The 27,264-nt window shown below is 44.4% G+C and overlaps 1 protein-coding gene and 1 long non-coding RNA gene across 2 annotated transcripts; one reads left to right on the top strand and one right to left on the bottom strand.

Annotated features, from left to right (window-relative positions):
• Window positions 1–20,728: 20,728 nt before the first annotated feature.
• On the top strand, window positions 20,729–23,051 carry LOC135372073 (uncharacterized). Its single transcript, XM_064605797.1, has 8 exons — window positions 20,729–20,810; window positions 20,973–21,069; window positions 21,151–21,326; window positions 21,412–21,591; window positions 21,696–22,032; window positions 22,682–22,839; window positions 22,913–22,921; window positions 23,002–23,051. Exons 1-8 carry the CDS (start codon window positions 20,729–20,731, stop codon window positions 23,049–23,051), a joined length of 1,089 nt encoding a protein of 362 aa, XP_064461867.1.
• A 1,216-nt stretch (window positions 23,052–24,267) lies between these two features.
• On the bottom strand, window positions 24,268–26,083 carry LOC135372116 (uncharacterized). Its single transcript, XR_010415836.1, has 4 exons — window positions 26,004–26,083; window positions 25,626–25,752; window positions 25,323–25,460; window positions 24,268–24,382 (listed from the first exon to the last, which is right to left on the bottom strand). It is a non-coding gene; the product is annotated as an uncharacterized LOC135372116 (long non-coding RNA).
• Between the last annotated feature and the right edge of the window lie 1,181 nt (window positions 26,084–27,264).

Genomic DNA, 27,264 nt, shown 5'->3' with positions numbered 1-27,264 from the left:
TTTTTTCTCAAGAATAGAAAGAACAGAAATTGCAATACTTGATGGCAATTTATGTTCTCATGACTCATAGAAAGGACAAATACATACAAAGCCTCAAGTACCCAGTCTTACAGCCTGCTATCCTTTTCAGTGGCTTCCTTCTTTCATCATTACAATACTTGCCAAGTTAAGTGAAAGCAATCACTCTCCATGCATGTCTTTACTTCCTCTCGTTATTTCTATCCTTCTGCCAGGGTACTGTACATGTATTCCTACCTTCATCAAGAATACTGGTGGCACTTGACGTTAGGCACATTTATGACCAGAAAAGCTCTGCTCATTTGCTCTGACTTTTGCTCAGCACAGTACAGCACACTGTGTGGTGTTTTACAGTAACAGGTAGTAACTTTTCTTTTTGTTTTTTTACTTTCAAATTCAATCATACATGAAACGAATCTTCTCATAATACTGTGCTGCACTGTGCAAATGTGTTTTGTCTTCTGCCTTGTTTTGATTTCATGCTGAACGATCAAATTAAATGTAGTTAGACCAAGAGCAAAATTGCTTCCAGCAAATACTGCATGTACCCAATACTGACTGGCATGCATGACCATTCTATATATGTGATGCTGATGTAAAAATATTTCCACTTGCAGGTTTTGTCCCTCAAGCAGCCCTTCCCCCCAACGCGGGAAATCTGTCTTCTCTCTTACCAGAAGCCTCCGCTATCCCCCTCCTTTGTCTCTATCATGGGCACTAAGTGTGCTGGTCTTTGGTTTAATGAAGTCTTCGTCTCTACAGAAGCAGGTCTGCACAGAAATTAAAATTTCTTAGGCTTGTGAATTTATTCCATTATTTAGTGTATATACATATATGATGTGTGAATAGTGCACCAACAAAATTTTCGCTAAGCCCTCCACATTCTTGGAAATTCCTGTAACGGTTTTCTGTTTGGTGACAAACGTATCCAACGTCTTTGATCATAGTAACAAATTTTCGGTACCACAGTTGCTCACACACAGTCTACTTTACTCCATCTACTGTGCAGTCTGATTTTCATGCCAGGCAGGGACTGCCATCGCCATAGCATAGTTTCCCCAGATTGTGTTCTGTATGTGCATGTATGTGATAACATCCTGGCTACCTGCAGCAATTGGCTCTGTGCAACAGACAAAAGCACCACTGCTGCTGTCTTTGAGGAGCAGTACGTGTTGCTCCTTCGTTTTAAGTTTGAATCTTCCTTTCCTTTCCCATTTCACTGTGAACCATGCTCTGAACTACCCAGCCACGGGCTCTGCAGTCTGCATCACTTGTTCTGGATTCAACTGTGTTTTGTTCAAGCGAACATTTATTTATTTATTCTATGGAACGAACGTGTGAATTATTCGTACTGTTTGGCACAAACAACTACGGATTTTTGTAGCAGGCTGTCGTATGTCATCCGTTTAGATTTGTTGTCATATCTTCTCTGTTTGAGTGATGTAGTAAAACACTTGTAGTTCATGGCTTACATTTCGCTGAGACTAAGCAGGAAATATCCAATCATGGTGCAACCAGCCTCTACCAAACAGTTTCAAGCTTTGTTTCAGGGCTCTTTCTTCTTCTGTTTTTCGAGATGTCTGTGTTTCGGGACTTGAGTTCATATAATAGTGTCATTTTTGGAACACATAGAATATCATCTTTTGCATTACTTCTGTTATCCTTATGTTGATACTAAAGGACATGTCTTGCCTTCTTTCTTCCATTACCAACCCAGTTCCTGCTTTCCTGCTTTCTTTTTTTTTTCTTCTTCAGGGCCAATGTTACCTACGGAATACTTATCACTGTCTTTCACATTCAGTGTAACATGCTTGCTTTTCCTAATCGTGGTGTGTGTTTTTTTGTGTGTGTGTGTGTGTTAATGTTTGTGTGTCACCTGCTGGCTGTGCCCTCATTGCTATTCCTGAAAAGTACACAGGCATGAGGCAGGCATGCTATGATGTTGTCTGTGACTCCAATACTATATCTCAGGGCTGCTTCTGAACCAGCCAGGCTTCCTGCATTGTTTGCTGTATATATTTGTCACTATCAGTGAATGCTGCACAAAAATCAAGAATGCTTGCTTAGATTTTGGAATCTACCATGCAGTGAGGATCTCTTCCCCGGTGGGTTTCCTTACTGTGGGAACCAGCTGCCACTACTCCATTTTACCAGCATTGGGGTGTGCAGCCAGTCACAGCGTGGTGTGCTCATGATCACTGATATGATATTTGACATCGTTATCAGGTATAGGTACTGTGTCATTATCAGGCTGTGGGGGGTATTCTCTTCTACAGAGTGTCTTGTCTGTCGTGAAATGTTGTCTTGAACTTATTCCAAAATATGTTTACATTAAACTTTGTTATTTCAGACTTTAGCAATTTTTCTTCTTCCTCTTGTGGAGCACTGAATGTTCTCTTTGCCCCTTGCCCTTGTATACATGTCCTCTTTTGCATCTTCTGTTTCAGAAGTGATAAACTGGTGATGTTGGCCCTACAACACTCTCACCAACTCCCCTTTATGTGGTCCATTCAGTTTCTCGAATGAGGTTTGAGATTTGCATCCTGAGAACTTTCTGTTGTTCGACTACAGTGTCCCATTGTGCTACAAACAAATATATCTCACAACTTGTCTCAGAGTTGTCTCCCCATCTTCAGCCATGATTGAGGACGTATTGCTGAAGGTGAAATGCAGGTCCACCTTACAGATGGACAAACATCTGGTTGCGATGTGCTTGCGTTGTGCTTCTGAAGGTTCTCTTTGCCGATCCTGGTCATGGCACCATGTTGACAAACTGGGAGACATTGAGATGAGAATATTTTATTCATGTGAACAAAGAGCCAAGGAGACGTGATACCAGATCATTGTTGTTTTGTCTAGATTGAAGCACTCGTAATCACCTCCCCTGACATTTTGTCAGCTTGGGAATAAAAAATTACAACTGTGTGAATATTCAATATTTTGAATACAAATTGAATATTTCATACTATTCACAACCTCTTTTCAGTATCCGAAAATTTCGAATATTTTTTTAACAGTAATGAAGTGAGATTTGGCTGTGACCATTCTGCAAGTGGGCTTTGTCTCATTAGATATAAGATTTACGTGAAGCCCACTTCAAGATACCACCATTTGTGTGTGTGTGTTTCCATTCTGCAAGTCAGCTTCACATGATTACACGCATGATTTAGGTGAAGCACACTTTACAATGATCACAATTTTCTGTTTCTAAAGTATACCACATTTTTGAGCTTATGGTCAACACTGTAATCTAGGAACTGCTTATTGCAGTAAATGTACTCCCAACTTTATGTTATGTTATGTTCACTAACAGGTGGAAATATGTGCAGCTTCTAAAAAGAAAAAGTACAGAAAATTTGCAATGTTAGCCTATAAATGAGCACACACAATGAAATGCACACAATGCAAGCAATGAGATGCACACAAAGCAGGCTGCATGGACCATGTTGACTAAGTCTCAGTGCAGTTCATCTCACTAATGCATTAAACCATTACCAACACAGAGATAAACTTCTGTCACGCTATGTTATTCTAGGTGGAAAGGCTAACGCTTTTTGAGCAGAACATCATCGAATGAGCAAAACCCCACAAAATATTTCACTATGAGGTATCCGAAATTATCCAAATTTGATTCACGTTCTGAAAGAAATAATTTGAATTAGATTTGCCATCTGAAGAAATTATTCGAATTTGATTTGCAATAAAGTTGCTATAAAAATCTGATGTTTCTGTATATGTGGAAGAATATAACAAACATTTGCAATGTTTTGCCTTGTTCACAATATCGAATAAGTAACATATTCCCTTCATTGATGCAGTTACAAGCACACTTTATCCAAGCAAATGTGCTTTATCAATATTATATTCATTGAGGAGTCATGCCCAGTATGCATAGCCTTTTGCAGAAGCCTGTCATTCATCTGCTGCATAGCTTCCTGGGACTCGTTATTTGGAATATCCAGAGAACATTCGTAGAACCTCCTGAAGGTTGTAAACCTACAACAGCGTGCACCGTTCCTGCTTTTTGGAGATGCCACATTGATTTGTGTCTCAGCTTCTATCAGCTCCTGCTTTCAGCTTAGCTCAGTTTATTTTTACAAGCACTTTTTGATGTCACCTTGTTTTTTTTTACCTTTTCTGCACCTTCATGGTGTGTGGAGCCCCCTCGATCGTCAGCACCAGCAGGGGATCCCTAACAAAGGTAATCATCTACCTCAATCTCTCAGACGACTGTATAGTGCCCATGTATGGTACAAATTTTTCTAATTTGTCGTTTACACTCAACATGGTTACAACACTTACAATGGTTTTAGGGCTTTTATTACATAATGTGTGCTTTACCAATTTTAGAATAATGTGTGCATCATGCCATTGAATCCGAGCTGAGTTGTTTTGAAATGATGGTACAGAAATCTGACATGTTAAAGGGTACCTCCGAGTAAATTATTCGTAATAGTAGGTTGTGTTGGTCTGGCTCTTGCAAGCAAAACATTTGAAATTTGTATATTTCCTTTGATATTCCTGCTGCCATAAAGAAGCAGCATCCTTTTGCTCTACCAGGCTAAGTGACTTAGCTCTAAAGCAAACTGAGGATAAGAAAATATTTGACTAAGGGCTCGCCTTATACCAACAGGGGAGTAAATGTCAGCACCAATGGAGTGGAATATGCAGCATATCAGGAGGCAACACGGAATAAGGGACCACATTTTATTTGGCTTTAAAGAAAGTCCTACGACTAGTGGCTTAGCATGAAGGGGAAGATTTTCTGGGGTGCAAATTATTGCAAAGGAGAGAAATAATTTTGGAATGAAACAGTGAAACTGTTGAACAGTCGAAAAAAAATCACTTTCTTAATATTAGGTTGCTTTTGGAACGTTATCTTCTGGGCTCCCCAATAGTGATAGGGGCGAAGTTCCATTTATGCTCGTGTACATTTGTGTGCTTCCGCAGTAGGCAGTGTGATGAGAAAGACGCGCGTATGAGCGCGTCAGCTGGAACCATCTGGGAGGGGGGGGGGGGGCATTTTGATGCATTCAGGTTGCCTGTCATGCTGGGGGGCACGATACTCGTTTAGCCCCGGGCGCTATAGGAACCCACACTACTCCGCTAAGGATTTGGCTCAAAGTGCGCACGAACAGGTGAGTATAGGACGCGCTTGCCTTATCTCGACGGAGAAGTAAATATGGCCACCATTATCCTGTTCAGCATATATTCTGTGCAAGAATAAATATAATGTTACTTTCGTTCGAATGATATTTAGTTGACCTTGGCTTCTCCTCGCGTATGCAGGCCGTCAGCTCGCTTTCCGTTCGATCTGAGATGTTTACTTATTTATTTCCTGAATAAAATCGATTATTCGCACCTATCCTGCTGAGGGAACACTGCTACGGCAACCGAGGACAAGACGAACTTGCTGCGACGCCACTGGTGTCACCTGTTGCTCCCGCTAGAGCCCTGCACCATCCGCAGATGGAAGCGGATATCCGCAAGACACTTGCGGATTCGGATGAAATTATTTGCACTTCCTGCGGTGTGCGGATCGGATGCGGATATACCGTGTGCTGTAATTTTTCGACCTGCAATTTATTTGTATTGCGCGCCGACAGCGAGCGCATGCTCGGGTTCACCTTTCACCATGCACGGCGGAGACGGGAGAGGAGGCATTCTGGCATCTCGAACCACGCGAGCACCGGCGAGGTAGCGTTCCACGCGTTCCAGAAGTCTCTCCATATCGCGTTTGTTGAAAGCTTTACCTTCGCTTGTCGTCGGAAGTCCTTCCGTGACAGTATGGAAGCATCCGAAATTATACCAACATGTTCTTCCTGCGGTGTTTACGCGTCCTTTGAAACGTGCGGATCGGATGCGGTGGTGCGTCTTGCTCTGCGGATGTAAATGGTTGTGTATGCTGCGGACGCGGATAACGTGTGCGCGGATACGGGTCGGATGCGGATGCCAAAAATCTCATCCGCGCAGGGCTCTAGCTCCCGCCTCTCACTCTCTCGCGTCCCGCCGTTCGAATTTGTAGCCGCCGTGGTGGCCGTGGCGCCTTCATTGTAGCCTCTGCAGCCGCGCTGTTACGTTTTCTTCGTTTTTTGTTTTCTCTCTTGTAGCTTGGTTTTTGTCGCTGTTGAGACGTATTTTTTTACATTTCGCTGGTACTTAGTATCTCGTGACGATATTAAGATGAGGTATGCGCACGATTTGATGTTAGCGCATGTACTTTATCGTAGAAGCGCGCGCCTGGATAAAAAGCACTAAACAGGGATCATGCGCGTGCTATAATAGATCAGGCTAATGAGACTACTAGATCAAACAAAAGCGGAAGGATATATGACAAGTGTGGACGATTAAATCTCAAAGGGGGAAGCCGGGAAGTCGCCCAGCTTATTGGAATCTCCAAGTGGCTTAGTTGACCATTCTGGAAACTACCTGTGGGGCTTCAGCTGGAACCATCTGGCACCACTGATGTCACCAAGGTGCAACCAGCCAGACATCCAACTGAAACCATTCTGGGGCCAGTCCAGATTTTCTCCTGGGGAGAATTCATCGTCCCATTCTGAGCTGCAGTTCGCAGTGGCCGGAAATGGTGTGGTCTCCCCAGTGCCGCCAGCTCGCGAGCTGGCGGCACTGGGGAGACCACATACGATTGGGCGACAGACGCGTCTGTCGCCCAATCGTATGCATATTTGTCTCTCCATGTCGATTAATCGCGTTTATTCTATTCGAGATTCATACCATACCCAGCTGTTGTTTCGCGGTGCCTGGTCGAAGAATGTAAGGCGCAGCTGTACGACAGATGCCCGTTCTCCTGTTACCCAATCTTAAAGGTATTTATCTCTGTAATAAATTCGGATTATTTGTCCCTATCCTGTTCATTACGCTCATATGAAAATCTGGATGGAGATTCGTCCCATTCCGGGCCGTAGTTATTCTACATTAGACTATCGAAGCAGCCGTGTTGTCTACTGCAGGAATTTCCCTACACACCCCATGCATTTTTGCACCACCCCCCCTGAAATTTCTCAGGTGACCCCACCCACCTCGGCCACCAACACGTTCTGGTAGAGAGTCCGGCGCAGCGAATTACATTCTGTACTGTCAAACTTGGGCTGTAGGACCACGGTCATGCAGATGATCGTACCACGCATTTGTCCAAAATAATTTGAAAGTGACTGTTCAATGCATATATTGCGCGCATATACGAGCAAAAATGCGTGCGGGCACGCAAACTCAATGTGGATCGCATTAAGAACCATTTGTGCCCACTCAATCAGGCGAGGTATTCTGCTTTTTTTTTTCGTTCTAAGTCGCTTTATTTTTTTTAATTTTTTTTTTTTCGTTTTCACCGTGGTTGCTACGTATTCATTCAGCTTCGTGAGACAAGGTGCTAGTCTTTTTTTCTTTGTCAGTCGTGTGATTATGCATCTTAATGTTGTAATGCCGTTCATAATGAATCTGTATTCTAATGCACTGTGTTCTAACGTAATAACATGTACAAATAAAACGGGAAAGCTGTGCAGAGATGTCACCATTCTGCCACCATTCTTTCCGTGTCTGAGAAAAATTCCTTAAGTGGAACCTTCACCAAGCATACCCCCCCCCCCCCCCCCCAGCAGTGAATTTCTTGGGAAATCACTGGTCTGCTCGTTGCTCAATGTTACACATATTTATCTCCCGAATAAAGTTGATTACTTAAATGTATCCTGGTCAGCGTGATCAAATGAAAATCTGTTGGGATAGAGATTCGTACCATTCCAAGGTTATTCAGCGGTAGCGGGTCCAAGTAACCGCAGTTCTTTATAGACAGATGCCATAACTTGAACATATTTATCTACATAATAAATTTGATTGGTGGGGCGTAGCTTTAACTGATTAATTGCCTGTATATCGTTGATTATAGACGGCCCTCTGTTTACAAACATGTGACGTCACGATAACACTGTTTCGAGGTTATATTTTGCAGTGGTGGGCAAGAAGCGGGAAAAACGCGTCTGCTGATAGGCTGATAAGGATGAGAGGTGCCCACCAGCATGCTTTGCCTGAGTGGTGAAACGTAATCCATGACGTAGAGGTGCAGGTCGTCTATAGGCTCAGATGAAAATATAGGGAGTCATTCTACCCATTCTGGGATGTACGTATACTTCCCAAGCAGCACAATGTACTGAAAGTCGAGTGCAATAGAGGTGGACGGGTAGGTGAAAAGCCTTGAACAGACTCGTGAATCTACAGAACATTGAGAAGACACATACCGCACACCCTTATTGCACTCGACTTTCAGTACGTTGTGCTGCTAGGGTTCTTTCACGGTGGTCGGGTGGTCGCTCGAAGCGCATGTACGGCGAGCTGGAATGACTGGCGTGGCACCCGGCCACGCGCGATTGTTTACATGCATTCTCTGATCCTCGCTGCGCGCCTTTAGGAAGGATTTTTGTGGGGATCTGACCCATGCAGCACAATGTACTGAAAGTCGAGTGCAATAGGGGTGTACGGTATGTGTCTTATCAATGTTCCTTAGTTTCAGGAGTCTGTTCAAGGCCTTCCACCTACCCGTCCACCCCTATTGCACTCGACTTTCAGTACATTGTGCTGCTTGGGGAGGTACCCCCTATCTGTTTCCAGCCGCATGTGCTTCCCGTGAAATTCAGAGGTTCCATGATGGCTTATCAGGGCGTCTTAAGCTCTTGCTCAGTACAAGGTCGTTGCTTGCTACTGCTCTCTCTCTCTCTTGCAATTGATAATTCGTTGCTTTCATTATAGTAACCTCCACAAAGTAAGAGTTCCTGAAGCAGTCATTGCGATAGCTTATGGGTGTAATATGCCTAGAATGTTTGTTTCTTTGAATTCTTGTTGAATGGTAAGGCACGTACTTGTGCGCGTCAAGCTTACTATCTCCTCCCAACAGGAAAAAGATCTTTAATCTAGCAATTCTAACATACAACATTCTAACATATAGTGACCCCCAGCCCCAGGAGGGTCACCGCATGTTCAGCAGCGTTTGCGAAGTGATTCGGATTTGACCCCGTTTGGGGCTGCTGGTTCTGCTTATGACCATCTTCCAAAATTTTGACAGCAGTATGGTACAGTAGGATGGTATATACAAGCTCCTGAGCAATGAAGTCATGAAAAGTATCTTTCTTTTTCTTCTTCTTCCTCGTCATAATTTGCTTCGCGAACTTGGCTTCTCTGCCGTGGCGTCAATAGAAATGAAGGCTCCAGCAGCTCAGCATGGAGCAAGCTCTAAGAGCAGCAGTATTCAGTTTGAGTAAATTTAGCACGCTCTTCATCTTGGCGGTGTAAAAGATGACGTTTACTTGGCAAATTTCATACTTCACTTGGCAAAAATTTACATAATTTTTCATTATTCAATTCAATAATTCATTTCAGGGTACGTGACATGCACATAGGGAGGTGGCCAAAACCTATAAGAAGAAATGCCGTTGACCGCATGATACTATAGGTGGCGTATTTCTTTTTTTTTTTTTTAGAATTCAATGACACGTTTTTTGGGGAAACCCTGTATATGAACTGTCAAATAAAAGTTAAGCGTCAGTTTTGTGTAGTGGTGTTCATACTGTTCAATGGAAAGCTTGGTGCATCGCGAAAAGCCGAGAAAGTGGGGAGAGCAGTCAGTGTATAAGCCCTGTTCTGGAAGCGAAAGCGTTTGCTTGTACGACGAAGGTATAAAAGGGACAGAGTGCTCCTACCTGATTCGACAATCTGTCTTAGCAGACGTCACCACACTGAATATGGCATGAATATGGCAAGGATTTGTGCGACTTTCAGAGCGTGCATCACGATGGTCAAACTTTTGCGCCCAAAACTCTATACGTAGTGCAACAGTGCATCACTGCACAATGCGTGAAACGCAATTATATTGGGTAGCGAAATAATGGGCTGTAAAAAAAAAACCCCGCAGGCAAAATTTTAGCTAACCTATGCGGTGTCCAAAAACGGAAGATAAGCCGAGTTTCGTTGGAACGCATTGAGGTGCTGTCTTTACCACAACATTCCAAGACGGAAGCTCGTCCCTCAGCCGTAATCATATCAGCGAAGCATGACGCCATCAGCACTCTCACATTTTTTTTTTTTTTTTGTTATTTGCGGGTTCTTGAATTCGTAGAACAGTGAATTGCAGTAGCAAACGAATTCTGACTATATATATATATCACGTAGCGAAGGAGGGAGAGGAGGTACTGCACAGGCTTCATCTATCTAGTTGGCGTTGGCCGAGCCCATAGTAGCCACCCATCGGCAGGCCTGTCGTCGGCCTGGTCTCAGTCATCGTTCAGCACACCATTCATTGTAGCTCACCATAGTGCACGCGCTTCTCATAGCATGTACTCGCGACCTATATATCTTACACGTATTCATCTCCCGATTAAAGTCAGTAAATTGAGGTTTAGTTGTTCAAAATGTTCTTTATGATGAACTGGGGAAAATCTGGGGGGAAATTCGGCGCATGCGTAGTTTTATTTTGGCTCCAGGTACGCAAGTGCTGTCTTTTCCTGGTTGTCTTCTAGGAGTTCCGAGTGGTCAATCATGGCTTGCCACAGAAGCCCCCTCGCTGGTTGCTTTATCCAGCTTTATCGTCCGCATACTTATCTCCGTACTAAAGTCTATTGCCGAAGGCAAAGGAAATACACATAGTGTACTGTTTACAAGTTTGAGATACATTTTATTGCGTTCCATCTGCATACATTAACACTCTTTCACGAACAATTACAAATAGCAATTATATTTACATGTCTACGGTTTCTCGGTTCTCGGTTCTTTTCTCGGTTCCTGCTTCTTCGGAGCTGCTTCCTCCGCCGCCAGCAGAGCTTCAATATGTCGTTTCGTGCGGATGTGCACAGCCCTGCTGACGACGAAGGCGCCGCAAGTTGGGCACGTCTCGAGTACGTGCCCCGAAGGTGCCGTGACGACCTCCGCTTCCTGCTCCACCGCCGCTTGGCCCATCTGTACGGGTCGGATGTCTTGGAACCGGTTGGGCCACGGGTCCCCGCGTACTCCCTGTGGCTGCATGCCTCAGGGTTCAGTCCACGCGAGGACCGTGACCCTGTTCTGCTCCCTCTGCGCCATCGTCGCGGCGTCCCGTCGTCGTGGCCTTCAGTTCCTGTCTCGGTTTCGGTCTCGGTGGCTGGGCTTTGCCCAGTGTCTGGACCAATTGGTTGGGGGAGCCATCTGAAACAGCGGAACAATTAGCACTCCGCAAAAAAATTGTAAAGGTAGCTGTCTCCTATTTTGTTTCTTTTCACTACAACGCGCAAGTTTTCTTCTTCAGCAAAACACTCATCCTTTCTGGACACACTTATCTGCGGAAGGGGAAAGGTTTCTAGCGCACACACGAACAAAAGTAATATTCCTGGTGATTTCTATCTCCATTCGTTCTTACAGGCCTCGCCAAAGTTATATACACAAATTGATGACTTCTGCTTATGCGCTCATTTGCGCGAAGAAAAGTTTTCAGTCAGGTACAACGGGGGTCCGTCCAACTTATTACAGCAAGGTAGAAGAGTTGCCCACTTGGTACAAAGTCATAACTGAGGAGCGCGCGAACAGTCGAGGACACAGGGCGGACACGGACAGGCGCTATTGCATTTATATAACTGATTTCAGCTTATGCAGGTTGCATGGGGCCGAACATTATACACTGGAAAATGCAAGTAAAATGTGTACTCACTCTCAGTATCGGGGAGGAACTACGAGGATGGAGGCCCAGAAGACGTGGTTTACCAGATGGCATGTATGTCTATAGCAAGTGGTGAGCGCCTTATATAGGTGGGGTGCGATAGTGTGCGTCGATTTGCCAGGAAGAAGGAAAAGAAGCACCGGCGTATAGGCGGGTGTGCTGGTTTAAAAGAAAGGGGAAAAAGCACGGGTAAAGCTATGGTGTGACGATGTGACGTCACATGCACGCCACCTATATCGTGAAGAAGACTGTGACATGGAGGAGGGAGCGGGGGAAAGAGGGTGCAGGTGGGAAAGGAGGAAGCGGAGAGATGTCTTCGCTCTTGCCTTCGCATCCTTGCGTGTCGTTTTCCTTTCTTTCTTACTTTTTTTTTTCATGCTGGTTAGTGTCATGAAAACCAAAGCCACATCCACTGCATCCTCAGGGCCATTAATTCTACATTCTCAATTGCTGCGATGAAGGAAACTCAAAACGCGCAGAAGACCGAAAAATCACAAAGCTGAACTATTGAAAAGCAATAAGAAATAGTTACAGTTAAAGTTCGGAAAAAATACAACTGTTACACAAAGTAACTCACCAAAGTCGAGTTTAGGTCGGGAGTTAATGTAGGTAATAAAAACATATTTAAAAAGAAAAGACAAATCACGGAACCTGTCCTGTATGGTGTGTGCGTCAGTACATTGGCATCCCAATGGCTGTACGGAAAAAAAGTGGTATCGGAAAATTCCGACCCAGAAAACATGGTCCCAAGCGTCCTGCACGCTAAAAATACTGGGACGTGGTAAGCCGATGAAACGGCGTCTTCACAATCTGCCGAATCCCAACTAGCCGAATGCATTGAAGGCCGGGAAATAGCCTTAACCCTTTGAACTCCAAATGTGTTGTACCAACCGGTCGAATGACCGAGATGTCCGTTCCCTGGAATTCGCCGAATTGACCTTGCTACCGTGGCTTATTCGCTAGGGTCATCAAAACTGCGAGATGACCCTAATGCCTTGGGTGTTCACGATGTATTCTCCTTAGCTGTCCGTAAGGTACCCTATGAAGTTAGCCCAGGAGGTACGGTCCTCTGGTAACGTGCCTTCCGCAACAACGGAAGGTAGATCGCTCGGCCAAGCAAGCAAGCAAACAAGCAAGCAAGAAAGCATGCTTGCTTGCATGAACTGCAGTTCGCCTATTCTTCGTGTGCTTTTCCTACGATCGGCGTTTCATGCCGAGACTGGGAGGCGACACCGGCTGTGCCGTATGGGTATTTTCGCTGGGTTTTCCTCAGATACTTTAAGACAAATGTTGCCAGAGTTCCCTGTGAAGTGTGCACAGCACGCACAATCCCCCCTGAGGTTAACGCAACGTCGTCCGACTCAGGCAAGCAGTTCCGTCGCCGTGACCAGCACCTACGTTCCTCTCACATGGACTGCTTTCATTACCTTTAGACGCAATAATATACCTTTTCATTGGTTAATAATTTACCCTGAAATAATTCTCATGTCCAGCAACAGTGTTGCGTGTCTTCCCAATCTGCCGAATCCCATCTCGCCGAATACATCGAGTGCTTCCATTCGCCCTCCTGGTATCTCGAAAGTGGGAGACATTGATTTCTTTCTTTCTCTCTCTCTCTCTCATATATATACGTTAAAAGTTAAAAAACAATAAAATATGGACGTCATTGAACGCGGAACATAAAACCGATAGGATTTGTTGCACTGGAGTTGCATGAGCGTAGTTTTCTATTATTAGTCGAATACTAATGTCAGTATTCGAGGTAACGCGTTACTGTAAATACGTTCTCTCTTTCTTTTTTTTTTACGAGTATACCTTAGGGATATGGGTAGCGTTCATGAAGTGACATATTGCTGACACCTAGCGCGCGTGAGCTTACATGAGCCCCCCTTACAAATTAAAGGACCAGCCACCCTCATGCTGGCCAAACCGAAAAGAAAATACCAAGCATACGAAGTATTCGCGACTACTCACTGGTAATCAATAATTTCAATGACTTAACTGACTTCGGCTAATGTAGCATGCTCGGTTGACTGTTATATTCCTGCCGATATTCTTCGAACAACCCGGTGTGTTATCGCGACATGAGCTACGTGCTGCGACGGTAAACCCAAACGGGTAATTCGTGGTTATGCTCGTGTCGTAACCATATTGTCTTTCATATCGCGCAAAATCTTCCCAAACCTCAGTGTACGACCGTTAACGCATTCCTGTCCACTTCAAACACTGTACGACACAAACGGAAATGTACTTTAAGCTGACTGTTATGCTTCATTCCCTTCTGTGACCCCTGAACCGGTTAGTGCCGGTTAGTAAACCGAACCGTTTGAAACAGCCGGTTCGAACCATTATATAGTTGCCTTCAGGAGTTGAACCGGAACTGAACCCTTATCAACGAACTAAACCCGAACCCAACCGATAAACGTTTCGGTTCGACTTCTTCACATATATCCTTCCGATTTTGTTTAATCTATTACTCTTATCTATTTTAGCACGTGCATGGTCTCTTTTTATTGCTTTTTATCCAGTGCACTTCGGCTACAAAATATAATTAACATGAATTCGTGTTAAAGCATATAATGAGAAATACATCTCAACAGTGACAAAATCGAAGTTAAATAATTAGAAGAGAGAAAACGAAATGAAGAAAAGGATTGCATCAGCCTTTGCAGTTGCAAAGGCTGATGCAATGCAGAACCATGAAGGCGCCATGGCGGCTGCAGACGACGAGACGCACGAGCCGAGAGGCCGAGTAAGCGAGAGGAAGGCGAGAGTGACAATTCAGAGTTGGACGCGGCTGACGCGGATGCGTCGCAGGTTGCAGCAAGTGGGTATTGGGCAATTCCAACGCGAAATAATCCAGCGGACCTGCTCGGCCTTCACAAAACTATCGCGATTTTTTACGAATCCTTTTTAGCAGTCCCTTATAGTGCCTGGCGTCAACGGCAGCTGCGGCTCATAGAAAGCACCAAGCACTGTGCGCATAGAGGAAACCATGCTCTACACAACGTCCAAATCCCCGTTGTCGTGTTGTAATCGGTCTTGGTATACGAAGGCCAGAAGTTTCGCAATTTTCATCCTACTTCGCGATTTTTTTTTTAAAGTCAAACGATTGCAAATTAATGAACTTTTTTCTCCCGCAAGGGCTTCATGGAATGTTTCAACAAGAAAAATCGCAAGACAAGTAACTTTCGTAGTCATTGCAGGAAAAATAAAGGAAGTATGCGTTTTATAAAATTCACTACAATTGAGCGTAAAATTGAGGTCGCAAGAGAAGTCCGAAACCAACGCAGCCTTTCTCTACAGGACGCAAGCAGGGCGAGCCTTCCTCGACAACATATTAAAAAAATCTGGAGGGTATTTTTTCGTATATAAGAGTTTTTTTCTTTTTTTCCGTCTCTCTCTTGTAGTGGAGGGTATTACGGCCACACTGACCCACGTTGTATGTATTCGGTGGTGTGCTATATTTGTTTCTTGGGCTCCCGTTTGAATTCCCTATATTTCAGATTTTTTTTCTGGTTGGTTTTCAATATGACAACCATCCGGATCAAAGGGAATGGCTCCTATATAGTTGAGTTCCAATGTGGAGTTCCAATTCACCAGCATGAATATTAAGCGCGTAAATACAGGTTCAGTTGATGAAAGTTCCGTGTAACTGTCACATTGAAATGCTGAACAAATCAGCGAAAATATTAACCAAGAAAATTTCAACAAGTTACAACGCTGGAGGAACAGACGAACATGCAAAAACGTCGTTTACATGACAGAACTACTGGAAGCGACAGAATGTCGTTGTGGTGGTTCATCGTCCATGCTGTCGTAGGTTCCAGCGAGGCTCACAGCTATATAAAGCTACAATCCGCGTATGCAAGCCCGTATATCCGCTGATATCCGCAAGAAACTCGCAGGTTCGGATGAAATATGAACGCTTTTTGCGATCTGTAGACTGGACACGGATGGCACCTGACCAGGAGTGGGTGAGGTGCGGATAAACCGCGAGACTGCGCCGTGAATTTGCTCCACACTAGGTACCGAACACAGAGTACAAGGTGTACCCAAGGCGCTCGAGCGTCTGGGAGAGATCTCTGGCGTCTCGAGCCGAGGTGCGCGCTCAGAACCGATCTTGCGTTTCACTACTGATCCCGTTTGTTGCAAAATGTGTTGCAGTACTTCGTGCCGCGTCTTCTTTCGCAGCAGCTAAATCTGTGCTTGCTGTCGTGTATCCTTTTGTACCATAATGGACGCTCAGGATCTGTCCTCGCTACAAAAGCTAGCCACTCCGGGGTTTTCACTGTCAGAACGAGAGAGAGGTAGTCGCGGATGAAGTTCGGTGACGGATGTTTTTGTATTTTTTTTGTTTGTTTTTGTGCTGACGAGAAATAACGTTTATTTCCTGGAAAATTGGTTAGATGTATGGAGCACAGAAACTGAACTACTGCTGCGTGCCGTGGGATGACGCGGATTTTTCGGATAGAATGAGGACGTCAAAAAGCTCAGCCGCACAGGGCTACAGCTCACACGACAGAAAGTATTACACACACCTGCCCATCACCGCTAATCTCCGTCATCGGCACAGTGCACACCGTATGCCGTAAACTTATGCAGTAAACGTATGCAGTGCACACCGTGCATGCCGTAAACTTAACCACCCAGAATTGTAATACGCGCGTTATGCTGCCGAATGAAAGACTACACTCTTAAAAATGAACTTCACCGCATAGCACGCTCCTAGCCAACCATCATCTCGAATGATAGCGTTGTCTGCCCTGATTTGTTGAAAACGGGAGGCGTACGCCTTTTTTGTGACACTTATGCTGTTCATAATTGTCACAGAAAAGGCGTACGCCTCCCGTTTTCAACAAATCAGGGCAGATAACGGTGTCATTTCAGATTATGGTTGGCTAGGAGCGTGCTGTGCGGTGAAGTTCATTTTTAAGAGTGTATGGTAACCTTGCAGAAGTCTGCGCCACAGCATATTGCTTGTTCATTAAAACCCAACCAGACAAGAGAAAAATTGAATATAAAAGGAATTAAAACAGGAGCACAAGAAAGAAATATAGCAGCCCACCGGATACATGCGACGTAGTTCACTGTGGTCACAATATCATATTATTATAAAGAATACGCTGCCATCATCACTTGTACATTCTGGTAATCCAGTCCTTGAAATGAGTTGTATCAATGTCAAAATAGGGTTTTCAGATGTGCTAATATGTGTTATTTATCGCCCTCCGGATTTCACCGACTTTGTTGGCCCATTCTCGGATACTGTAAAGTCTCTAACTTCACGCTTCCCCAACCGAAAAATCATAATCCTCGGGGATTTTAATTACCCTGGCATCGATTGGTCTTTACCTTATGGTAGATCAGCCGAGGAGAAGGTTTTTGTTGATACTTGCCTTAATTTCGGCCTTACCCAATTGGTTTCAGAACCGACTAGAGTAACTTCTACATCGTCAAGTCTCATTGATCTCATTCTTACGACTGATCCAGATATTTTTTCTCCGATCACCTTTCCGTTATCCTTAAGTGATCACAAGACTATTCACGTTTCACTCAACATTACCTCTCCGCGCCGCAAAAATCACAGCAAGGTCATTAAGCTTTATAATAAGGCCAACTTCGTTAGGATTAATCACGATTTAGAAATGTACTTTCCTACTTTCTTATCCGGGTTTCACGAGCGCACTGTTGAAGAGAACTGGTTCATTTTTAAGAACACGCTGCTGGAGTTAATTGATGCCAATGTTCCTTCACTTATCATAAGGTCATCTAATAAGCAACCTTGGTTTACTGGTGAGCTGAGAAGAATGTGTAATAAAAAAAGAGACTGTACAAACATGCCAAAAGGACCGGCGCCGCATCTGACTTTGCTCAGTACCTCTCCTACGCGAAGTCCCTTAAATCTACCCTTCGACAACAAAGACACGATTTTTATCTTACCACATTGGTTGACACACTTCATTCTAACCCTACAAAATTCTGGCGAATTCTAAATCCAAAACCTAGAGATATTATTCGCTTAAACGCTGACGACGGTTCAGTTGTTCCTGATGTCCAGTGCTGTCACATTTTTAACCAGGCATTTGCCGGTGTCTTCATTAACAATCTATACAATCAACCTCTGGCGTCGTACGCCTGTAGCCTCCCTTCAATGAACCCAATCACCATCTCCCCCAATGGCATCGTCAAGATAATCGATACAATGAAGCTGTCATCAGCATGCGGCCCAGATGGTATCAACGCCAAAGTACTAAAGAATACGAAATATATATCATCACAATACTTGTCTCTTATCTTCTCACAGTCACTTAGGCTCGGTCAAGTACCAGTCGACTGGCGGCTGTCGAAGATAGTACCAATACACAAAAAAGGTGACAAAAATAATCCTCTCAATTACCGTCCGATATCCCTAACAAGTGTTTCATGTAAAATCTTAGAACACATTACCTTCTCAGCTATTTCTCTTCATCTTGAATCAAACTGTTTTTTCTACAAATCTCAACACGGTCTCCGAAAAGGATACTCTTGCGAGACGCAACTTGCATGTTTTATTCATGATGTTCAAAGTAATTTAGATAATAACGTACGCACGGACGCCATTTTCTTAGACTTTGCCAAAGCTTTTGACTCTGTTTGTCACGCCCATCTCATTCGTAAACTCTCCTCTCTTAATTTATGCCCGCTTGTGTTGAAATGGATTGAAAATTACCTGACCAACCGTTCTCAAATGGTGACGATAAACGACCATACTTCTACACCCCTTCCTGTATCTTCCGGCGTGCCTCAGGGTTCTGTACTTGGTCCCCTTCTCTTTCTTATCTTTATCAACGACCTCCGGAACTCCATATCTTCATCCATACGTCTTTTTGCCGACGACTGCGTCTTATATCGCCCCGTTTTTTCTGACTCTGACCGACATTCCTTACAGCATGACCTCGATCGAATCAACGTCTGGTGTTCCACTTGGCTCCTATCACTGAATGTTTCGAAGTGTGCACATATTTCTTTCTCACGCGCTAAGCAGTCTTATCATTATTCATACACACTTGATAATCGCTCGATCCTAAAATCTGATTCATACAAGTATCTTGGAGTGTATCTTGCATCTAATTTAAGCAGGGGTAACCATATTAATTCCATAATCAGCGATGCCAACCGCAAACTAGGATTTATACGCCGCAACTTAAAACATGCTCCTCCGACGATAAAGAAACTAGCTTACACCACGTTGATTAGACCAAAATTAGAATACGCGTGCAGTATATGGGATCCTCACGTCGCTAACCTTGCCAACCTTCTTGAAGCATTACAGAACCGGGCTGCTCGTTTTATTACTAATGTCTATCATTATCCTTCAAGTATTACAGCTATTAAACAATCCATTGACCTTCCTGAACTCGACACACGCAGGAAATTTATGAGGCTCTGTCTCTATCACAAATTCTTTCACACCAGTTCATTGAGACCCAGTTTTCTGTTACCAGCTGTACATATATCATCGCGACTGGATCACCCCTTTAAAGTTGAACCTTTCTCAAGTAACACCACACATTTTTCTCGCTCTTTTTTTCCTCGATGCACCACCGAATGGAATAGTCTTCCATTGCCGCTAGTCATCACTCGTGATATAACCGCTTTCAAACGTGAACTTTTGCATTTTCTCCAGATTTAAGTTACCTTACAGTTCATGCATATTATTTTACATGTATTCATTATGTCTCACTCTAAGTATATATCTGTTCATCTATCATTTTACGTGTGTGTCTAGCTGTAAATATCGTGTTATCTTGTTCTTTATTTATCAGTGTGCCTAGCAGTGTGATATATACGCGTTTCATCTTGCTTGTTGTTCATGAGTGTATCTAGCTACAAATATGCGCGAGTTTTTCTTGTTTGTTGTTTATCTCGTTCCTTTTCTTTTTGCTCTGTAACTCCCTCCCTCATGTAAGGCCACATCGGGGTAATTTGAGGTATTTGCATAAATAAATAAATAAATATAGAAAAAGAAAAAAGAAAAAAATGTATACGAAAAAACACCCTCCAGATTTTTTAATATGCTGTAGAAGAAGGCTCGTTCTATAAAACTGCGTTGATTACAAACGTCTCTTCCGTCCTCTTCATTGCGTGCTTAACGCTCGATTGTAGCGAATAGACATCTACCCGAGAAACTTCATCATGACGTTGGTAGACAGACTGATAACGAAACAAATGTGAAAGGGGGGGGGGGGGGGACTGGTTTCCACGAGTGGGCACGTTTGCGGTGGGCAGTGGGGAGTGGTTTCCACGAGTGTTAGCTGAAAAGTAGGACCGAAGATCACGTCCCCTTCAGGGATCATCATAATCCCCCCCCCCCCCAAGATCGTGGCTTTCGCGACCTTGTTCGTCTCCTTTACTTTCGTGCATAGTTCAAGTCCACCAAATTGGTGGCGCTATCGAACACTAATTGTTTACAAACAGGGAAAGGTCTATTTTGGAAAAATCGCATACTTTCCTGCAATGACTACGAAAGTTACGTGTCTGGTGATTTTTCCTGTTGAAGTATTCCGTGAGACCTTGGAAGGAAAAAAATATTCATTACAATTTAATCCTTTGATCGCCCCCCTACAAAAAAAGAAAAAAACACACAAAACATAACGCGAAATAGGAGGACAATGAACGTCCACCCGAGAAACGTCATCATGACGTTGGTAGACAGACTGAAATCGAAACAAATCGGAAGGGGAGGGCTGGGTTCCACGAATCGGCACTTGTTCGCTGCCTTCTATTGAAAGCAAAGTAGGAGCGAAGGTCGCATCCCTTTCAGGGATCATCGTAATCCCCCCAAGACGGTGACTTTCGGGCGCGACCTAGTTCGCTTCCAGCTTCGAGCGTAGTTCAGCTCGACCAAATAGGTGGTTTTCAGGCCCCGACGGGCGTGACGTCATCTTGGACTTCCGGTTCGAAGTTCCCGCGCGTTTGCCTGTTCGCTAGCGTATAAACAGCCGACCATTTCGTGGGTTCGCAATTTGACAGGCAAAAATGGTTGGGTGTTCGGCCCTGGGTTGCACCAACTCAACGGAGAAGGGTCACAAGGTGTTCCGAGTACCTTGGGACCCTCAGCGTAAGATGCAATGGGCAGTAGCGCTCCGACGAAAGCAAAAGAACGGCGACTTGTGGATTCCCGGCGTCGGCGCACGTGTGTGCTCTGCGCATTTTGTCGAAGTTTCTTTGTGTTCGAAAAGCGCCGTTCATATGCGTTACCGTCGCATATTTTGTTCAATAGAGAAACGCAGCGACGACCCCAGCCACGTCGATTATGTGCCGTCTATCTTCTCGTACAACAACGATAGTCGTGCCCGATCACGCAGGAGGATTGAAATGTACGTGCACTTACTGATGTTTTCCAGAACACTGTTATAGCACGTACTGAACATCACTAAACCTTTCCTGAACATTGCCAGGCATCATCGCCATGCTGCAATATCGCGAAAACGGTTGGTATCGCAGGAACAGCAGGCTAGCTGCTCCAGTATCAACACTGCTGTGGAAAGTTTGGACGATATGGACAGTATGAGCGATGTGGACAGCATGGACGCAGCGGAAGGGTCGCCAACTGGTGACAACATGGTAGACGCAGGCAAGTTAAAGTACATACGACTGCAGTCAACATCATTGCAAATATGGATTCCTATTTAAATGCATCAAACAACAATATTTCACAGAGGTCCAGGCGACAGAATCAACAGGGATGTGTGCAAACTGTTATTCCTTGGTCAAAGAACGGGATGCACTCAGCGACGAGGTTTCCACACTGAGACGAAGGTGCAGGAGGCTGAAAGCAAAGCTGAATACATGCCAGGATGTTGGGCAGATGAGCGAAAAGAAGGTGACTTTCTACACAGGTATGTGTGCCTTTGTTGTGCATTTCTTTCTCCATGTGGTACAGGCATTTGCTGTAGCCCTAAGGAAGCACTTGAATGTTAATGCACAATGTCCTCGTGTACAGGGCTCACAAAGGCAACATTCTTGGCAGTGCTGGCAGCTGTGGTTGCTGCATTACCACCTGCACGCAAATGCCTTCCACACCCAAGCCAACTGCTGCTGTTTTTAATGCGCCTGAGACTCGGTCTGCACGTAACAGACCTAGCCTACAGGTTTCATGTGTCCGTCCCCACTGCTAGCCGGATATTCAAAGACTGGCTGGCCCCCATGTCCTCAGTGTGTAGACAGCTGATTGTGTTCCCTGATCCCGACATAGCGAGGAGCTGGCTCACAACAAAAGAACGGCACCATTTCCCAAACCTAAGGGGCATTATAGACTGCACTGAAGTTCCAGTGTCGAGGTACGTAGCTCTTGTGCAATTTTTCATGAACAAACAATGTGATTGTCAGGACGTGCACACGCATAACAAAAAACACTCATTACCATCGCTTTTAGCCTTGTGAAAAAGGCAAGAATTTTTACTGTCGCATATTACGTGACTCCAAATTTAATGGGGTAATGAGTAAAAAAAAGTAGTACACGGTTTTGCCTGTTACTTCCCGATTTCTGAAAAGCAAAAGTCGATGCTTGTGAACGTAATGAACTCGACAACTCAAAATTGTAATCAGACCACTTACAAAATTACTTGCTCTAAAAATACAGTCTAAGCAGCTCTAAGAGCTCTATTACTCTAAGCAACTTTGTTGGCTGTGCAGCCAACAAGGCATCCAAAAAGGGCCCCCTCCTTAGCAATCTGCATGAAGAGTACCATCAGACTTCTGCAATGTGCTTGATTATACACAAATATGCATGTCGGACAAAAGCTGGTATATTCATTTTCATCTGGTTTCATCACACATTGGTTTTGTATTGGCCTCGAAAGTTGAACTGGACACCTAATTATTCCTTTCACTACTTCAAGGATTTGCGCAGTCCTAATGACGACTATACTGAGCATGTGAAATTGTTCGGGTTTATGCAACCTTGAACATCTTTGCCTTGATGTCCAGGCCCTTCAACCTGTCCACGCAGCAAGAAGTGTGGAGCAACTACAAACAGGGCTCCACACTGAAGTTCCTCGTCTGTGTGAATACACATGGCGCAATCACCTTCGTCTCTCCTGTTTATGGTGGACGAATTTCGGACAAGGAGATAACTCTTCAGAGTGGTAAGTCAGTGGGCTGGGGTGCAAGCAATCGGGACTGTGCACAATTTATGAGCAACCACTATGTGTGTTGCAGGGTTCCTAGGTATGTTGCTACCAGGTGACCAGATTCTAGCAGACCGGAGTTTCCTTCTCCATGAGGACTTTTTCCTGCGGGACGTGCAGCTGATAACACCGGCTTTCACAAAAGGAAGAACGCAGTTGCTCCACAATGAAGTTGAAAGTTCAAGACGAATATCGTCGTCAAGGATAATCGTGGAACAACAACAACAACTTTATTTTCGGTCTTGGAGAGTGGGGAGTTTCATCGCAACAGGCGATACTCTACCCCAGTGCTTGGTGGAATGGTCGGAATAAAATAACGAGCCCCTTTACAATAACGATCGAAGTCCGATGGTGTCCAGAAATGTCAGAAGAGCTTTGAGCGCAGAGCGTTGGTGGGCTGGATTGGGCCAGGGACCAAGCAATTTCGGTAGGGAGAAAGGGCCAGAGTCCAGCTGACGAAGAGACACACATCATAATAATCGTGGAAAGGGCAATTGGGCACATAAAAAAGTGGAGGATACTGACTAACACAGTCCCCTACCATCTTGTTCAAGATTTTGACAACATTCTCTCCGTGGTTGCCGGGCTCACAAACTTTTCACTATCGCTTGCAAATAAAGGTGAGTTTTATTTACATATTGTTCCTACACAATCAATACCTACTACAGATCCTTGGCAGCATTATTTTTTCAAAAAAGAGCTTCAGTTCCTCTTCGTTTCTGGACATAAATCCCTCTTCCTTTGGGATTGAAAGTAATAGTCCCCCTTGATCCACATGGAGATAAAAATAGCATACTGTGCTACCAACAGAATTTAAGTGTAGCTGAGCTTGCACTTGGTAATAATACTTATGTGACAGTTTTAAGTCACCGTGGGCGTCCAGGCAGAAGTCGCGTTGTTTCTGTCCTTCTTCAGCAACCTTGGAAGGATGAACTTTCCTCAGTGAGTAGAGGCACTTGATTTCGACGAGTGCAGGTGGATGGCATTCGCAGTGGAATATAGCATCAGAACTGCATCCTAAATAAGGGTACCTTGGAGATATCATCAGTCCACAGTCTTGTAGCCGAGCACCAGTATGGCTTCCTTGCAGTGTGTTCAGCACTGCCTCTTTTGCTCTGTCTTCATTGTTAATGCCATACTGCACGGCTGGTGCATTGATTATGGTCGGTCGGAACAGCTTGTTGATGAGGCTAGAGCACTTGACCATCCTTGAAGAGCAAACTTCCTTGAACACTGATGCTGTTATTCGTCCCTTCCGGTGGAGGAACCAGGAGCTGCTTTTTCTTTGTGTCCTTGTTTCGAGTTCGATTTTGTCAGAATCTTCTTTGGTGATGCTTAGAAGCTCTAAGGGTGTCTTCCAAGTTGGATCTGGCTTAAAGTTGCAGAGAGGTTGATGAAGGGATATGTGGTACACACCAGCAGCTGTTTCAGTATGCCCACTTTCTGTAACTTGTGCAGTGTTCCTTTCAACCAACGTGAAAAACCTTGCAGTCGGTGCAACCTAGAGGAAATGAATGCGACTAAATTAAGTGCTGCACATATACAGGGTGTCTTTTTTTATTGGAAACACTGCGCTTCACTAACAAAGCAACAAAAGAAAAACGAGTGCTATATTTCTGCTACTTGAGCAAAAAACAGGCGCTACAGAATTAATAGCACCTGTTTGTTCCCCAGGTATCGTAAATATAGCCTCCAGTTTCCATTTATTGCAGGCTTTGTGAAGCACTGTGTTTCCAATAAAAAAAAGACAATGCATATACCATGTGTCCCAAGATAAGCTCCCCAGGCCATTTTACGAACAGATCGATAAACAGAAACCTGACGTTGTCTTTGTGGTACTTGAGGTAGAAACAGGTTCTACACCACGAGTGGAACCCGTTTCTAACTCAAGTACCGCAAAGATTGCTTCAGGTTTCTGTTTATCGCTCTGTTCGTACAATGGTCTGGGGAGCTTATCTTGGGACACGCAGCATATATGGGCTACAGAGAATTGGATTGGTACAAAATATAGCTGCTACATTTGTTATGGGCAATTATTCCACACAGACTTGTTCCTGCTAGTTGGCAAAGACGTGAGGAGCGTCATTAGGCCTATGCAGAAGGCACTGTCTGCTCAAATCAGCTCATGATATATACAGCGATAACTGGCCTCAGTGCAAATATTTCCTGAGACACCTGCTTTCATGTTGTTCAGGACTGATCATCCCGGTTTGTGACGAGCTTGTGAGATTGGAACTCATTGCTGCATGAAGCTGTCTCAAAACAGCTGCATCTTTTCATCTAAACAGATACCCATGCTGGATCATTGTTTCATCTTTAGCTTACATGTGAACCGTATTATTTTGTTCCCTTTCTGTGTGGTATATGAGCCTACTCCACTACTGCAATGTCTCACGGCACTGCAGCGAGTGGGAGTTTTGCAAAAATAAATGTGGCAGTACCTTTTTAAGCTCAGAAATCAGAGCAGGGACGTCGATAGCGCAGGTGGTCGCAGCCTGTTTTGATGGGGCACCGATTGATTTCCTCTTCTCCAGTGAGTGGTGACGGTATTCCAGATCCACAGCTGCCTTGGGAGTTACCTATTCCGAATTTATTTGCGAACTTTAGATCTTAAAAGGGTTCGCAGATTATTTGGCAGGTTGCTTGTGTGTGAAGCCTTTTAAGGTTAAAATAAATGGAAATGGTAACAGCTGCCCACATGGCTACATTATCTTCTAAATCTTCACTCACTGCCATGTACTTACCCTTTTCAGCCGAGGCACCAACCACTGGCGCGGAACATCTGTAGGAACAGGGCGTTCTTCCTTCTCCTTATGCCACCTTGTAACTACGAAGCACACGGCAGCGGAATGGCTACAAGATTTCCCTAGCCTTCACGAAGATGGAACGGGAAGATATCATTACAATCCGTCAGTTGAAGAGTTTTGCAATATTGGATGTCCACAATAAATGATCGAAAGAAAATTTTGTACATGTCTTTTGTGTTGTATGCTTCAGTACAAGGTATCCACTGTTAACGTTTGGAAATGATAAGCCTGAGGTCAGAGATGTTCATTATTAATATGATAATACTGATCGCTCCAGAAATACAATCACAGATACACAATAAAGGTGTTTCTCACCAAAATAAAGGATGACTAAGGCAGAGTGATGTCTCCAGCAAATAGTCATACTTTAGGAAGCATGCAGTCATGATATGCAGCAGGGCCTGTTGCACATGAAGGGACACAGTTAGGAATAGAAACTGCAAAGGCAAAGGGATGCACAAAATTACAATCACCAGTACGTACCCCGCAATACAAGTGCACGTCGCATCCTTTATATTTCCACTTTTTTCTGCAAGGACCCAGCACACGTACGGGTCACACGACCTCTGGGATGGGCTTACTGTTCCTTTGAGAACAACCAGTCCTGGCTCCGGTACGGACACGTGAATGCTGTGCACCTTCCCTAATCAAGGAGCAGAATTTATAGAACGCATACACTTTCAAAAGGGATCTACTAGTTACCTGATGTCACATATAAGTAAGCATTCATTGATTTGTGGGCTTCAACCGCGTTGCCGTCGAGACCCTCACGTGTGACGAAGTAGGCACGTATATCCTCCTCTTTTATCGTAGGCCATAGTTCCTGGCACTGCCAGTACTTTCTCTCTTTGTAATTAACATTATCCAGAAGCTTGTCGCTGCGAAAGATAGAAAGAATCTCAGTATATGAGCCTGCCCCCACACCTACATGCATCGGCTGCTTCGCCGGGCATGTTCACTACGGCAGACCCGAAAAAAACCATTATTCCCGGCGCATTACGGTGGGCAAGCACTCAGGAGATAAAGCTGAAGGTTACAAAAATTGCCTACCTTGCTGAAATATCCTTTTGATGACACGCAGCCATCGCAAAACGGGCATAGAAAGAGCGGTATACTGGTATGAGTCAACGGCAACCGCGTACCAGTCGAACCGGAAGTCCGATTTCCCAGCATGCTTAGGGGCGGCTGTCCGTATGAAAACCACCTATTGTTGGCGCTGTCGAACCCTATGACATCATTTGTTCACGAACAGGAAGAGGTCTATTGCCAAAAACTTTCGACCTGGGTGTATCAGCATCGATTACATCACGACAACCAGAATTTGCGACGTTGTGTAGAGGATGGCTTCCCCTATATGCAAAAGAAAACCGCACACTAGATTCTAGCTGCTTTCTATGAGCCGGAGCTGCCGTTCACACCAGGCGCGACTTTCGAGAGCGCTGCGAGCTTAATTGCTTGTGTCTAGCACCAGCCACATTAGGGAGGAAACGTTTCGTGGTGTGTCGTTTTGCACTATTAGGGACGGCTAAAAAATGTTTCAGAAAAATGCGCGATAGTTTTCTAAAGGCCGGGCAGG

This window comes from Ornithodoros turicata, unplaced genomic scaffold (assembly GCF_037126465.1).
Source record: "Ornithodoros turicata isolate Travis unplaced genomic scaffold, ASM3712646v1 Chromosome13, whole genome shotgun sequence".
Lineage (NCBI taxonomy): Eukaryota > Metazoa > Arthropoda > Arachnida > Ixodida > Argasidae > Ornithodoros > Ornithodoros turicata.
The sequence above is the reverse complement of the archived record's forward strand: the minus strand, read 5'-3'. Positions and strand labels throughout refer to the sequence as shown.

Coding starts and splice junctions, on each gene's coding strand:
- LOC135372073 (XM_064605797.1), top strand. CDS start 20,729: ATGGTTGGGTGTTCGGCCCTGGGTTGCACCAACTCAACGGAGAAGGGT. Junction 21,327..21,411: donor TGACAACATGGTAGACGCAG/GCAAGTTAAAGT, acceptor AATATTTCACAG/AGGTCCAGGCGACAGAATCA. Junction 22,033..22,681: donor ACTGAAGTTCCAGTGTCGAG/GTACGTAGCTCT, acceptor CTTGATGTCCAG/GCCCTTCAACCTGTCCACGC.